We start from the raw sequence: 16,801 nt of genomic DNA on the forward strand, positions 1-16,801 counted from the left end.
GCTGGCCGAATTTAATTTGCATTCTTGTTTTGTATTAAAATTAAAAACTACTAAGTGTTTTAATTTTTTTAATTTTTAAAGGCGATGCAAAACATAAGTTAGGTTGAACTATCGAGTCTTTCAAAACAAACGCATAACTTAGCACAATGACCCCATAAGGTGCATAAATGCAAATAGTTTAGGGCCAAGAAGAACACCTAAATCGTTAACTGAATATATACGGTCAAGTGGCGTATTTTTAAGAAAGTAACTCATAAACGTAGGAGTACCCCTATAAAAAGTCATAACGTTGCATTTAAGGCAGTTCAAATTTAAAAGGTCGTACTCACACCATCCATGAAAACAATCAATATCTGACCGTAAGTTAAATCCCGACGCTATAAAGAAAGCTTAACATCATCAGCATACATTAGTATACGAGAATGTGTTATGATTGAGGGAAGATCGTTAATAAACAAAGTAAACAGCAAAGGGCGCAAATGACTACCCTGAGGCACTCCAGATGTCACGTATATCAATTTTGAAACAGCATTCTTGAATATAACCCTCTGCGTCCTACCATTTAAGTAACATGAAATCCAAGATAATAGATTACCAAGCTGATATAATTTAAATAAAAGAAGAGAGTGGTTAACGGAATCAAAGGCCTTACTAAAATCTGTATATACAATGTCAGTCTGCATTTTTTTTTAAACCCATTTATTACAATAGATGACAATTCAAGAAGGTTGGTGGTGGTCGATCTTCGCTTAACAAAACCATGCTGACACGGTGATATAAGCGAAGAACATAATTGAAAAAATACAATTTGCCTTATTTAAGGGATTATGGTATTTAGAATATGCCCAAGCTGTCGAACTATAAGTAGCATGGAAAAACTCAGCAAATAAATCAGCAATATCAGAATTTATACGTACCGATGAAGGCAATGCCGATGACTTACCGTTGGCATTAACAAAGTTGTAAAACTGTTTCGTGGATCTGGATCGTTTGAGAATTCAAATTTACATCGATTTAGATACATAGCAATGACTGTTAAGAACATTAAAATCTGTTCGAGACACCACATTTCGAAAAATCTGCTGGTCTACCCGATTTTTTATACTTTTTATAAGTGTTAGATTTAAAGTTTTAAGGTCTTTGAAGTGCATTGGTAAACCAAGAATGTTTGAAAGAAATCTATCAGGTACGCATTCATTAAAAAAGTATTTAACACTGTATAGAATAGTTCAGTGGCACTATCAATGTCTGTACAATTGTACAATTCTGTCTAATTATAATAAGAAGTCATATCGTTAAGTTTATTAAAGTCACATTAACCAAAACATGTAATTTTAGTTGGAGAAACTGAAGGAGAGAGGGTATCAGAGCAGGGCAGGCAAATTGTTAAATCCATTGTTGGATTATATCGGTTTTCAGGTACAACAAGCGCGTCAATTCTATATACCGTGACTTCAAACGGGTCTGAAACAAACACAAGTCGATTTGTCTATTTAAGCAATTTCGTATAAAGCCTTTTTGCTTTTCCTAACGATAATTCTAAAAGGCCATCCACAAAATCTTGGACGGAGAAAGTATAGTCGCTATACTAATTGAGTCAGTAGGAGGAGACTCAATACAATCAAAAGATCTCTGTTAGAAAGAAAGGATAAAACTGATTTTATTGCAGACAGATGGTGTTTTATGTATATATATAAATTATAAATTACTAGATCAGAGCCAGGTGAAATATAAGAACACGTTACAAAAATAGATAAGGTTGCAAGGAAACTTTCACATTAACAAATTCAATTTCATTCGGGATATGAATGAGAATTCTATCAGATGCTATGCTAGAGGTAATAGCAATCAGCACACCGCCCCCCTACGAGAGTGGCGATCGGTCCTATAAGTATTAAAGTTATTAGACAGAACTTCAGAGTCGGATATCTCTATTTTCAGCCAAGTTTCCGTAAAAGCTTAAATATCTTCAGTAAATGCAAAGGAGTCAGCATAAAGCTCATATTTAGTCCCCTAACATTTTGATACTCCAAAATTAAACTTTTTAGTTTTTTTGGCGCAGTGGAGGGCATGTTATTTGTTCTCGGTTTATTTGTAACAAATTCTTTAATTACTAAATCATTAAGTCAAAAGCTTTCAGAAAGTAAAACATTAAAAACATCAGGCGGAGCAAATATTTTAAAAGACGATATTCTTCGAGCGTTTGAAAATCGAAATTGTTCAACTGCAATATCTTCGGATGGGAATTTTTCACGTATAAATAAACATCCTCAGATGGGGTATCTGGGGTGAATCGCAGAGCCAGCCAAAATAAAGGGGTCTTTCGTTGAAGACGCAAGTGTACAGTTTTCTAACATACAAGGGCCATTATAAGAAAACAAAAAGAAAAATAAAATGAAATAAAATATCAAAAATACCTCAAAGTAAATTTGGCGCTGGGATCAAATTCAAAAATTACAAAGGCACAAAACACAAAAAAAATAATAAAATAATAATAAATAATAAGAGAGAGAGAGAGACAGAGTTACAGAAAAAGCACCGAAAGAGTCTACCAGAAATTCAGCTGGTACATAGATAGCAGGTTACAGTTGTCAAATAGAGCGAGGGAGATTGAGAGGGAGTAAAAAAGTTTTAGCAAGTTTAGGAGCGTAAGTTACAAAAACAAAGCTAAGAGTTAAACAAATCTAATAGAAATGTTAAAATAACTATTAACACGTACCTGTTTATTGGGAGATCTATTTAAAATTACTAGCGCACTTTTTAGGCTAATCTTTGTAAATAAATACACACAGAACACTCGCACAAAATCACTGAAAAAGACAAAAACTCGGAGCACAAAAGTGAACACAGCTGTTCACAAGCGACGCTAAATCGAAAAACAACTTTTTTTACCGCACCTCCATGAAAGTAGCGCGATCGTATACTCAACGTGTAGTCAGTCATTTAAAAATATATGGTGACATATTTTTTTGTTTAAGAATTTAAATTGGTTTATGTTGTTTTTGTGAAATTAAGCATTATTACGCTATTTGCTCGGTAACACGCAAGGGTTTATCTTTGGTTTGAACTTTTCACGGACCGACAGAAAAGAAACCGTTTGCTCCCGCTCGTTCAGGCACAATATGCAATTTCAACACCTGAATGAATAGGGACTATGACGGCACTAGCAAGATCATTAGGAACATTTTGCAAAGTATCTCCTAGGCTTAACTTCTCGTATGTCTAATACTTGGTTGGCAACAAACGTTGTTAGCTTTGCTACATGCATATTTTATTTTAATGAGTAATAATTCCCAAATGTATAATTTAAAAGTACTCGTCATTTAAAGCGCATAAATTACATTGTGTTTATGACCGTGCGCATTAAGTCACAAGATAACTTTTTAATAAAATAAACTTATTTATTAATTATTAATATTGTTATTATTAAAAATATATATTTCGTTTATTTCGCTTTCACTTTCCAATACTTGTTTCTCTTACTTCTATAATGAAACCTTAGTTTAATTTCAATATATTTGTACAGCAGTATTTTTTTTCTGCGGTTATGAATTTTTCATTCTTGCCGAAGTTTTTACTTCAGCACGAAATACTGGATTTTTTCTGAGTGTATTTTTGCAGTTCTAAGGGAAGTATTAATTTGGTTTCAAGCGGTGCTACCTTTGACTTTGCTTTAATTAACTTCACAAATCTACTTTCTACTCGCAAGGAAATGCAACACCGGTAGGGTCTTAAAGAGCGCGGTAACCCAAGCACCTGACAAGTTACGTACGTACGAATGCCTTTACGGCAAGGAAGGAAGTATTTTTGCAAGTTTGCGATTATAGGACCTTACCATCCCAGACTTTAAAGCCCCATCGTTTGGTGTATCATGGGGTCTTGTAATGCTTGCCATATAATCGTGCAAGATTATAATTGGTCCGTTTTCAAAGTCTACATTTATGTATAATATATATAATAATTGTAGTGTATTTGCTTAGGAAAGTACATCACGACGCAAAAATCATTGGCTAAGAATCTAACACCCAGAAACGGAGTCAAAACCGTGCCGTGTTACGTATTGATTGATTGAAAATTTCACTTGGACTCGTCCACTTCTACTTGACGGTACATTTTATCTATTTCTGTATTGCATACGGTTGCATTCGAAATCATATCAAAATTTAAAATAACGATCACGTTTTGGTTGACGCGATAAACTCGACTTGAAATACCTTTGTAAATAAACATTTCGAAATTCGCATTGACGTAGGGGTACTGTGGTTCTCCCGGGGCAATATTGTCAGTGACGTCCGTGTGATAGAAAATTATTAATAATAGAAAACGCTTTTGACGATCCGAAACACTGTGATTTTTATACCCTTGCAGAGGGTATAATGATTTCAGTCAGAAGTTTGCAACGCAGTCAAGTAAACGTTTCCGACCCCATAAAGTATATATATTCTTGATCAGCGTCACTAGACGAGTCACTATGACAGCTATATGATAAAGTTTTAAAATTTTAACATTTAATTTAATTCGAAATTCAGAACTAATTTAAAAATGTTATTTTCAAGCTTATAAGGTTATATGTTTAAAAACACAGAAGATATAATTTGTATTTCATGTTTTCCTACTAATTTTCCGATCGTTCCTATGGCACCTATTTGATATAGTCGTCCGATTTTGATAAAATTTAATTCGAAATTCAAAGCCAAATAAAAAATGTTATTTTCAAGCGTAGGACGTTAATTTTTCGATAGTTCCTATGGGAGCTATATGATATAGTCGTCCGATTTTGATAAAATTTTATTCGAAATTCAGAACTAATTTAAAAATGTTAAATCCAAGCTTAGAGAGGTTTATGTTAAAAAGCACGAAAGATTTAATTTTTTAAAAAATTTTTTCCCTGATAGTTCCTATGGGAGCTATAAGATATAGTTGTCTGATCCGGCTGGTTCCGACTTACGAGGTGTGTTCAAAAAGTAAGGTGACTTTGTATTTTCAAGAAAAACTATTAATTTATTTATCAATATTAATGTTGTCCCCTTCAAAGTAATCCCCCTCAGATACAATACACTTATGCCAACGGTTTTTCCAATCCTCAAAGCACTTCCCATAAGCATACACTTCGGTATAGCCTTGAGCTCTTCCAGCGATGCAGTCTTTATCTCTTCAATCGTTGCAAATCTCCGTCCTTTCATAGGTCTCTTTAGTTTTGGGAACAAGAAAAAGTCACATGGGACCAAATCCGGTGAATATGGTGGCTGAGGCAGTATTGTGGTGTTGTTTTTGGCCAAAAAATCTCTCACAAGCAAAGATGAGTGAGCAGGGGCATTATCGTGATGCAAAAACCATGAATTGTTTTTCCACAATTCTGGACGTTTCTTTCGTATTGCTTCTCGCAAACGGCGCACAAATTCCAGATAATACTGTTTATTGACCGTACGGCCATATGGTAAGAACTCCTGATGCACTACGCCATGGTAATTGAAGAATACAGTGATCAAATCTTTGACATTTGATCGAACTTGGCGTGCTTTTTTCGGTCTTAGCTCACCTGGGCTCTTCCATTGTGACGATGGGGCTTTGGTTTCGATGTCATAACCATACACCCATGATTCGTCACCAGTTATGACCCTTTTGAGTAAATCTGGGTCGTCGTTGACGTCATCCAACAGCTCGTAAGCGATGCTCATGCGACGGTTCTTTTGGTCAAAATTCAGCAATTTTGGAACAAACTTCGCTGACATACGACTCATGCCCAAAAAGTTTGAAAAAATTTCATGGCACGAGCCAAGCGATATACCGACATCTTCAGCAACTTCTCTGATAGTGATTCGACGATTTTCCAAAACAATTTTCTTCACTGCTTGAACGTTTTCCTCAGTTGTTGACGTGCTTTTGCGTCCGGAGCAAAGCTCGTTATTGGCATCTTCCCGGCCATCTTGGAAGAGTTTTTACCACTTGTAAACATTTTTTTTACTCAGAACAGTTTTACCGTATGCCACTGTCAACATTTCAAGTGTTTCGGAGCACTTAATTTTATTTTTTACACAAAATTTGATGCAAATCCTTTGATCAATATTTTCTGATAGGAAAAAATCGCTGAGCACGCAAAACAACTTGTTACCTTTAAGCCTCTCACAACTAAACAAAAAAGGGGATTCAATTGAAACTTGGTACAGATGTTAGGGAAGACTGTACCAACATAACAAAACAAAAAAATCGATAATCGAAAATATGTTGCCCGCGAAATTTTACCTTACTTTTTGAACACACCTCGTATAGTTGTCCGATCCGGCTGGTTCCGACTTATATACTTCCTGCAATAGATATAAGATTTTTGAGTTTCAGCCCGATAGCTTTAAAACTAAGAGACTAGTTTGCGTAGAAACGGACAGACAGACGGGCATGGCTAGATCGACTCGTCTTGTGGCGCTGATCAAGAATATATATACTTTATGGGGTCGGAAACGTCTCCTTCACTGCGTTGCAAACTTCTGACTGAAATCGTTATACCCTCTGCAAGGGAACCATTCCTAGTTTTCCACTATAATTGGATCCTCCTGAGTAAAAGTTCCATAAAAACTTGGTTTCCATCACCTGAGGTTCCTCGGTATAGCAAGAATACAAAAAACCGTTGTCTGCCGACATTTTGAATTTTGTGGTCTACGTCAACGGACTTATCTTCAAGAAATCTTATGAGCTCTTAGTAGCTCATAAGTAACTGGTGTACAAAATGTAAATATTTTTAGAATTTTCTCGCCAAACTAGCTAGTTTTTCCAAAGGTGGAAGAAAGAATGTTTCCTTATATTAAGCTGTTTAACATAGTCTAGAATTTCTGGACTCTAAAATAAAGTTTTGGTACATACTGACAAACAAAATAAAATTATCATTTTGAGAGGTCCCCGAAAATCTTGTGTTGCTTATTATTTTGAACGAAGCATCCGATTTAGACAGGTGTCATTCGACGCATATTTTTATTGAAAATTCAATTAATTTAAAAGGTTGAGGTAACTAACCAATGCAATTCTTTTAGTTTTCGCGATACCTTTTGAATTGTATTTCAAATCGTCAGACGACTGATCAACTAATCCTTTAAGTCCCGTGCCGAATTTCATTTGAGGTCTTCAATTGTGCTAAAACGGATTTCACGGAGTGAAAATTTCAGTCGAGGAAAAGAAGTCGGACGGGGCTAAGGCTAAATCTGTCGTATGCTTATATGATGGTCGTTGATGCACTTCGAGCACAATGTCCACAAAGCAGGTGCTTGTTACACGCGAGCCGTATTATCAATTTAAGCAGAAAATGAGAGTTCGCGAGACGGGCCACAAATGAAAAAAAGCCACAAATGAGTAAAAATTTTAGTTTTTAATACTAAAATATAAGTTGAAGTGCAAATTAAATGATAAAGCTAGTTAGAATTATCACATAGAACTAAACGGCTGAAAGGGCTCGTGCAGACAAAAATTTGCTGTATTTCGTGGCCTGTTTAGGGGATAATAATTTCGTATTAGTCTAACAGGAACAGGGTTACAAGTTCTACACAATCAATACCACCTCTAATAAGATTTTGCATAAGAATAGTACCAAACATTTTTCTACAATTCACAAGTGTAGGTAAATTAAGCAATAGTAATCTGACAGAAGTTGTCAACCACCTTCTATTTTCAAATTTTAAAAATATTGATATTTATTTGGAAAAGTGACATTAAAAAATGTATACGCAAAGTAGCGTTAGGTCGGGATAAACGACCTGAAGAACATAAATTTCAAATCTGTAAGGCCCGCTTCACATACTTGAATTCATTTGTCATTACTTGGTTGTGTCGTAATAGCTTTTCTTCATTAGAGATTTGAGGACGTTAAAGTGTGCGTTTGTTTTAGATAAAACGATATTTGTTCTGTAGTCTAGTGCATTCAGTTAAATTTGATCTTCTAGCATCAAAACTGTGGTTGCTATAGTTTCCGATATCACAGCGTTCATACGGATTCATTCATGGCTATATCGACTTGGCTAGTGATTCTGATTAAGAGTATACCTGTTGGACAATTTCCATCATCCAATCCAGCAAACGTTCGATACAAATATTGATATTAATCTTTATAGTATGAAAACAATAGAACTTAATTATCCATTAATATTTATCTGCTTTTAATGAAATCATATTTTTTCAGATATTTCGAAAGGAAAGATACGATAAAATTAGAAACAGTATCTTAGGAGATATTTTGACATCAATTGATCGCTTACCTTCATCAAAAAAAAACCTTCGGCCATACAAACTTACAAATAATGGAGGCAATATACAAATGGTTACAGCACTTGTTCTACAACTTATTCAATGTGCTACCATTCTACCAGACTCACTTTGTAATAACGGAAAATTAAGTAATAAGTCTCAACAGAGTGTTGTTATAAACGAAATTATTTCAGGTGGAGATAAAAAACCAGTAAAACCACATCAGGATATATTGGTTTTACAAAAGTATGATGTAGCTGTCAGTATTGGTGGAAATTTTTTGACCACTTTTTTAAATAAATGCAAATCAAGGTCCAATGAAACTGATTTTCGACCACTTTTTGAAAATTTTATTCATGATCTACTAGCCACCGTAAACAAGCCTGAATGGCCAGCATCTGAATTGTTACTTTCCCTTTTGGGAACAATGCTGGTCCGGTATGTGTCTGATAAAGGTATAGAACAAAGTATTCGCTTAGTTTCATTGGATTACCTTGGCATAGTAGCTGCTCGATTGCGTAAGGACACAGTTGAATCTCGATGTAAGGCTAACATTATTGATTCAATGATAAAGTCTATAAAAGTAGAACAAGAAAAGGAGGGAGACTTTATAGAAAATGTTGTAAGTAATAACTTTGGCTTTTAATTTTATTAAAGTATCTTACTGTAGTATAATTTGCAGGATCAATTTAAATTGCATCCCGAGGAGCGGAGAACAGAGTTTCTACAAAAAATACTTCTCGATTTTCTAGCTGTGAATGCTCAAGAAGAGAATTTAATCTGGGACTATGCTCGACATTTTTATTTGGTACAGTGGTATCGGGATGTCATTTATCAAAGACGTCGAATGAAGGATGCTAAAAAAGAATTGGCTGTGAGAAAGTCTAAAGGTATAACTAAGCACAGGACTGACGGTATGTTTTTAAATATTAAAATTTAATTTTAAGAACTTAATTCATCAGTTGCCCTAATAATAACACCAATCCAATAATTTGCAGTCTTTATTATTAGATTATAATTTTTTATATATTTGTTTAAAAAATCTTAAAATTAGTTTTTATATGATACTAGCTGACCCGGCGAACTTTGTTCTGCCCCAAATGACGTCATTTGGAAACAACTATTGTATTTTTGAGTATTTGCAAGCAAGTGGCGTGATTCTTGTGTTTCGCCGCAAAGCAATGAATACAATGGCTCATGTGGCGGAGTCAACACTGGCAATTTCACTTTACCATTAACGCAGCATAATCCAGGCGTTTCTCCGGGAAACTTTAATGCACCACAATACTCGCAAACAACGTCCATTTGCCCAATGCAAACGCTAGGATGCAAGCTGTAATCATTGCTGCAATCGAATCGGAACGCAGCTCGATTCAAATCAGCTAAATATCTTGTTTTGCGTCGCAAATTATCTATTTGTTGACTTCTGTTGTTCGCTCGACGATTCTGCATTGCCAACCGAGCTGTTTCACGGGCTGCTTCACTTTGCTCTCGTGATTGAGAAGCACGAAGTCGAGCCATACTATTGCGGCGCTGTTCACGTGCAATTTCTTGTTCTTCTTCAGACCTTTCATTTGCAGTATTTTGTATTCTTCTTGTAGTAATACTTCAATCCACTTGTTTATTATTTATTTAATAGAAATAGTTTTAATATTGATTTCTTACAAATATCAAATTGTCATCCATACGTCATTACATAGCTGTCATTTTACGTCAATTACATAGCTGTCATTTGCGTTTTGTTATTCCAAGTCTGATTCTTTTTTGTTATACCACGTTTTATAGTGACTGACGTTTCATGTCAAGTCACAGAGGAACGCTGTCGAACGAAATAAAAAGTATCCTATGTCCGTCTCCTGGCTCTAAGCTACCTCCCGACCAATTTTCAGCCAAATCTGTTCTGCCGTTCTTGAGTTATAAGTGGTGTAACTAACACGACTTTCTTTTATATATATAGATATAAACTCTGCATTTATTTTATTAATATTATTTAACGTCTTAACTTAGATATAGTCGGTGAAAAAATCACCACTTCGTCAAAAGTGGGAAAGAGTAGGGTAATTTAACGTTTTGGATAAAGTGACGTATTGATCACATCATCATCTTGTAACGTCATGTCAAAAACTCCAAATAAATAATATTAATAATTTGCTCATAAATTATTGATCAGAATCATTGTCCGTCTGTCTGTCTGTAGTGTGACCTTAAAAACTATAAAAGTTTAAAATAAATAAAAGTGGTACTGATATGTATTGCTCTCCTAGAAATCTATCTATAAACCAATAAAAAAAATCTTGTCATAGCCCCCCTAAGTTCGACAAAAAAATTTACGTTGGAACTCTAGGTAGGTCCTTCTTAGAATCTTGCATTGCTTCTTTCATATCTCTCTCCCTAAAGCTAACTTTAGATGAAATCATGCATAAGAAAGGCGAAGTCCTCAATTGTTTTAAATAACGAAAATAAAAATTCCATTCGACCAATATTTCAGTATTTTTTAATAGTTTACAGCCATAATAATTTTATAAAAACAACTAATATTTCGTATTGGTTATAATATTAATTATAAAGCAGCGAGATTTGCCCTGTACTTATATATAGCTACTGTTTTTTTTTATGGCTGCAGATATATGGCCTTTGTAGCATTATAAGTTTTGGAAATTTAATTATTAAAGCCAATTAACCATTTGGATTTTATGTTAATAAGGGGATATTATAACATATATAATATCATAATATTTTTTTTTGGATGAGTTAAGAAAAGAAAGAAGTTTGGCAGAACCACGATAATTAAATATATCTGCTTTTTTCCTTTTTAGAACAATGGGACAGTAAAGGATCCGTTTGTCTGATCCATGGATTGATTTTTTTATACCCTTGCAGAGGGTATAATGATTTCAGTCAGAAGTTTTCAACGCAGTGAAGGATACGTTTCCGACCCCATAAAGTACAAATATTCTCGATCAGCGTCACAAGACGAGTCGATCTAGACATGTCCGTCTGACCGTCCGTCTGTCCGTCCGTTTCTACGCAAACTAGTCTCTCAGTTTTAAAGCTATTGGGCTGAAACGTTCCCAAAAGTCTTCTTTCTATTGCAGGTAGTATATAAGTTGGAACCAGCCGGATCGGAATACTATGTCTTTTATCTTCCATAGGAGCTATCGGTGAAAAAATTTAAAAAAAAATTATAGCTTTATTGCTTTTTGACATATAACCTTCTAAGCTAGGAAATAAAATTTTTGAATTAGTTCTGAATTTTGAATTAAATTTTATCAAAATCGGACCACTATATCATATAGCTGCCATAGTAACGATCGGAAAATAAGTGGTAAAATAATATAAAAATTATATCTTTCGTGTTTTTAACATATAACCTTCTAAGCTTGGAAAGAACATTTTTTATTTAGTTCTGAATTTCGCATTAAATTTTATTAAAATCGGACTACTATTTTATATAGCTGCCGTAGGAACGATCGGAAAATGGGTGCGAAAATAATATGAAACAAATTATAGCTTTATTGCTTTTTGACATATAACCTACTAAACTTGGAAATAACACTTTTGAATTAGTTCTGAATTTCAAATTAAATTTTATCAAAATCGGACGACTATATCATATAGCTGCCATAGTAACGATCGGAAAATAGGTGCGAAAATAATATATATCAAATTAAAGCTTTGGTGTTTTTTAACATATAACCTTCTAAGCTTGGAAGTAACATTTTTTATTTATTTCTGAATTTCGAATTAAATTTTTTCAAAATCGGACGACTAATCACTTAGCTGCCATAAGAACGATCGGAAAATTATTCGGAAAACATGAAATAAAAATTTTATCTTTGGTGTTTTTTAACATATAACCTTATAAGCTTGAAAATAACATTTTTTAATTAGTTCTGAATTTCGAATTAAATTTTATTAAAGTCCGATTTTAATAAAATTTAATTAATAATACATAAAGCTGTCATAGGAACGATCGGATAATTGGTCGGAAATAATTTGAAACAATTTATAGCTTTGGGGCTTTTTGACATATTATCTTATAACATTGGAAATATAAATGTTTATATTTTTAAGAATTTCGAACTCAATTTAATAAAATTATTGATTATTTTTTATAACTGTAAGGGTATACAAACTCGACTCGTCTCGTCTAGTGATGTTGATTAAGAATATATATACTTATATACTTTTATGAAGTTTTTCCTTAAGGGTGCCATAATAGTGAAAAGTCGTTAAAACCAGGGTGAAACCAAAAAACAACATTTTTTTAATATTAATAACAAATTTAAACTAAAAATTGGTATGCACTTTTATTAACATACCATCAGTTAACTTATTAAAAAAAAAAACTTGGGCGGATTCGCAATCATATAAAGAAACCACAGGCCCTGAAAGTTACAAATTCGTAAACCTTCAAAGTGCGGCTTTTTTTGTGGCGCTGACTGTAGTATAGAAGTCGGAACCAGCCGGATCGGACAACTATATCTTATAGCTCCCATAGGAACTATCGGAGAAAAAAATTAAAAAAAAATATATCTTTCGTGTTTTTTAACATATACCTTTCTAAGCTTGGATATAGCATTTTTTATTTATTTCTGAATTTCGAATAAAATTTTTTCAAAATCGGACGACTATATCATATAGCTGCCATAAGAACGATCGGAAAATTAGTCGGAAAACATGAAATAAAAATTTTATCTTTGATGGTTTTTAACATATAACCTTATAAGCTTGAAAATAACATTTTTTAATTAGTTCTGAATTTCGAATTAAATTTTATTAAAGTCCGATTTTAATAAAATTTAATTAATATAACATAAAGCTGTCATAGGAATGATCGGATAATTGGTCGGAAATAATTTGAAACAATTTATAGCTATGGGGCTTTTTGACATATTATCTTATAATATTGGGAATATACATTTTAATACTTTTAAGAATTTTGAATTTAATAAAATTATTGATTATTTTTTATAACTGCATGGGTATACAGGCTTCGGATTGCAGAAGTTAATTTCCTTTCTTGTTTAAGTTATAACCTCCTACGCTTGGAAATAACATTTTTTATTTGGTTTTGAATTTCGAATTAAATTTTATAAAAATCGGACGACTAAATCATATAGCTGCCATAGGAACGATCGGAAAATTAGTAGGAAAACATGAAATAAAATCTATATTTTTTGTGTTCTTTTTATATTATACGGTGTGTTTAAAAAGTAAGGTGACTTTGTATTTTCAAGAAAAACTTTTGATTTATTTATCAATATTAATGTTGTCCCCTTCAAAGCAATCCCCCTCAGATACAATACACTTATGCCAACGGTTTTTCCAATCCTCAAATCACTTCCCATAAGCATACACTTCGGTATAGCCTTGAGCTCTTCCAGCGATGCAGTCTTTATCTCTTCAATCGTTGCAAATCTCCGTCCTTTCATAGGTCTCTTTAGTTTTGGGAACAAGAAAAAGTCACATGGGACCAAATCCGGTGAATATGGTGGCTAAGGCATTATTGTGGTGTTGTTTTTGGCCAAAAAATCTCTCACAAGCAAAGATGAGTGAGCAGGGGCATTATCGTGATGCAAAAACCATGAATTGTTTTTCCACAATTCTGGACGTTTCTTTCGTATTGCTTCTCGCAAACGGCGCACAAATTCCAGATAATACTGTTTATTGACCGTACGGCCATATGGTAAGAACTCCTGATGCACTACGCCATGGTAATTGAAGAATACAGTGATCAAATCTTTGACATTTGATCGAACTTGGCGTGCTTTTTTCGGTCTTGGCTCACCTGGGCTCTTCCATTGTGACGATTGGGCTTTGGTTTCGATATCATAACAATACACCCATGATTCGTCACCAGTTATGACCCTTTTGAGTAAATCTGGGTCGTCGTTGACGTCATCCAACAGCTCGTGAGCGATGCTCATGCGACGGTTCTTTTGGTCAAAATTCAGCAATTTTGGAACAAACTTCGCTGACACACAACTCATGCCCAAAACGTTTGAAAAAATTTCATGGCACGAGCCAAGCGATATACCGACATCCTCAGCAACTTCTCTGATAGTGATTCGACGATTTTCCAAAACAATTTTCTTCACTGCTTGAACGTTTTCATCAGTTGTTGACGTGCTTGTGCGTCCAGAGCGAGGCTCGTCATTGGCATCTTCCCGGCCATCTTGGAAGAGTTTGTACCACTTGTAAACATTTTTACTCAGAATAGCTTCACCGTATGCCACTGTCAACATTTCAAGTGTTTCGGAGCACTTAATTTTATTTTTTACACAAAATTTGATGCAAATCCTTTGATCTATATTTCTCGATAGCAAAAAATCGCTGAGCACGCAAAACAACTTGTTACCTTTAAGCCTCTCACAACTAAACAAAAAGGGGATTCAATTGAAACTTGGTACAGATGTTAGGGAAGAGTGTACCAACATAACAAAACAAAAAAATCGATAATCGAAAATATGTTGCCCGCGAAATTACTTTTGAACACACCTCGTATAACCTTATAAGCTTTTTAAGTTATGAAATTCGATTAATTAAATTTTGTTAAAATCGGACATTCACATTAACATTAGTGCGAAAAAGAGAAGAGGATTACAATTGGATTTTCGTTTGGAATTGAAAATAAAGTCTAGCTTATATCACTGTGGACAGCAGTTCACGTAGTGACGAAGCACACCAGTAGGGTGTGCGAAGCCCACATCTATGTATACACAAAGAAATGAAAATCTACAAAAATAGTCCGATGGTTTCGTTCGATTACGTCGAATGACACCTCAACTATCAAAATCGGATGCATCGTTCAAAAGTCATACGCAAAGCAAGATTTTGGGGCTCTTAAAATGAAAATTATATATTGTTTATCAGTTTTGCCCAAAACGTTCTTTTACAGATTAACATAAGAAAAATTATTTCTACCAGTTTTGGAATAAGCTAGCTAGTTTCCGTACGACACATCTTTGTTAATATAATATTGGCTTATGCTTATCGTCGTCGGAAAGGTATTTCGAAATACTATGTACGACTTTTAAACACGATTTGTCTAAATATCACCGTAGCTTTAGTACACAGAGAGAATTATCATTTGAAATATGTATGCAGCGTTATACTTTTTAAACGTTTGGACCCTGCACTAAACTTACAAGGTGAAATGTTTTTATACCCTTGCGTAGGGTATTATAATTTCAGTCAGAAGGTTGCAACGCAGTGAAGGAGACGTTTCCGATCCCATAAAGTATATATATTCTTGATCAGCGTCACTAGACGAGTCGAGTTAAAACAAACAAGGAAGAACGCTATAGTTGAGTGCCTTGACGTGGCACCCCGCTGAAATAAACTTTCGCTGTGTAGGAGGCCCAGGAATCTACATACCAAATATGAATATTCTAGCTCTTATTACGGGTGTTTTTTTTAGAGGTATAGAACTTGAAGTTGCAATAAAACAACGATGGATTACATGAATTTTCGATTTACATGAATTTTTTTTATTCGAAAGATAATCTTGTGGCATTACATATTATATATGATTTCTGGCATATGACCGCCACGGCTGGGTCGGATGTAGTCCAATCTGGACGTCCAATTTTCGATGAATTTTCCTAACATTTGCGGCCGTATATCGGCAAATGGTTATGACTTTACATCCCCCACAGATAATAGTCTAGCGGTGTTAAATCACAAGATCTTGGAGGCCAATTTACAGGTCCAAAACGTGAAATTAGGCGGTCACCAAATGTGTCTTTCAATAAATCGATTGTGGCAAGAGCTGTGTGACATGTTGCGCCGTCTTGTTGGAACTAGAGCTCCTGGACATCATAGCTGTTCAATTCAGGTAAAGTTAGTAATCATGGCTCTATACCGATCACCATTGACTGTATCGTTATGGCCATCATCGTTTTTGAAGAAGTACGGACCAATGATTCCACCAGCCCAAAAAGCGCACCAAACAGTCAGTTTTTCTGGATGTAACGGTGTTTCGACATACACTTGAGGTTTAGCTTCACTCCAAATGCGTCAGTTTTGTTTGTTGACATAGCCATTCAACCAGAAGTGCGCTTCAGCGCTAAAACAAATTCGCTTATGAAAATCGGGAACAACGACAATCTCGTTTTGTGCCCATTCGACGAATCTACGCCTGGCTTCAATTCTTGTATGAGATGGATTTTGTAAGCACGCAAGCAAAGATTCTTCCGCAAAATCTTCCATAAAGTGAATGGACACAGATCCAATTCCTGTGCTCGATGGCGGATGGACTTATTCGGGCCTTCCTCAGTGTTACGCTCTACAGTAACAATAGCTTCTTCTGTACGCACCGTACGGCGTCTCTGGTGATGCGAGTTATCAATAAGAGTAAACGTGGTGCGAAAACGTTCCATGGTTAATCGAATTAACTGCTCTGATGGACGATTTTGTCGACGATAAAATGGACGTAGTGCGCGATACGTATTCCGCACTGAACCATTACTTTCGAAATAAAATTGCACTATTTGCAAGCGTTGTTCAGGTGGAGTCTATTCATGATGAATAGCGAAACCAAACTGAGAATAAATCACTTGACAGCTGTTAA

At 34.7% G+C, this 16,801-nt stretch overlaps 1 protein-coding gene across 12 annotated transcripts in view; it reads left to right on the forward strand.

Moving 5' to 3' along the window:
- Positions 1–16,801, forward strand: part of LOC108035838 (nipped-B protein) — a 136,522-nt gene that overhangs the window by 55,821 nt on the left and 63,900 nt on the right. For 11 of the 12 annotated variants that reach the window (XM_044091400.2, XM_044091401.2, XM_050889715.1 and 8 more), the window contains 2 exons: positions 8,162–8,848; positions 8,909–9,140. In XM_044091400.2, the coding sequence (XP_043947335.1) occupies positions 8,162–8,848; positions 8,909–9,140 (919 nt within the window). The remainder of the gene's footprint in view (positions 1–8,161; positions 8,849–8,908; positions 9,141–16,801) is intronic. The other variant, XM_044091398.2, reaches the window with a different exon arrangement.

Source organism: Drosophila biarmipes, unplaced genomic scaffold, assembly GCF_025231255.1.
Source record: "Drosophila biarmipes strain raj3 unplaced genomic scaffold, RU_DBia_V1.1 ptg000005l, whole genome shotgun sequence".
Taxonomy (NCBI): domain Eukaryota; kingdom Metazoa; phylum Arthropoda; class Insecta; order Diptera; family Drosophilidae; genus Drosophila; species Drosophila biarmipes.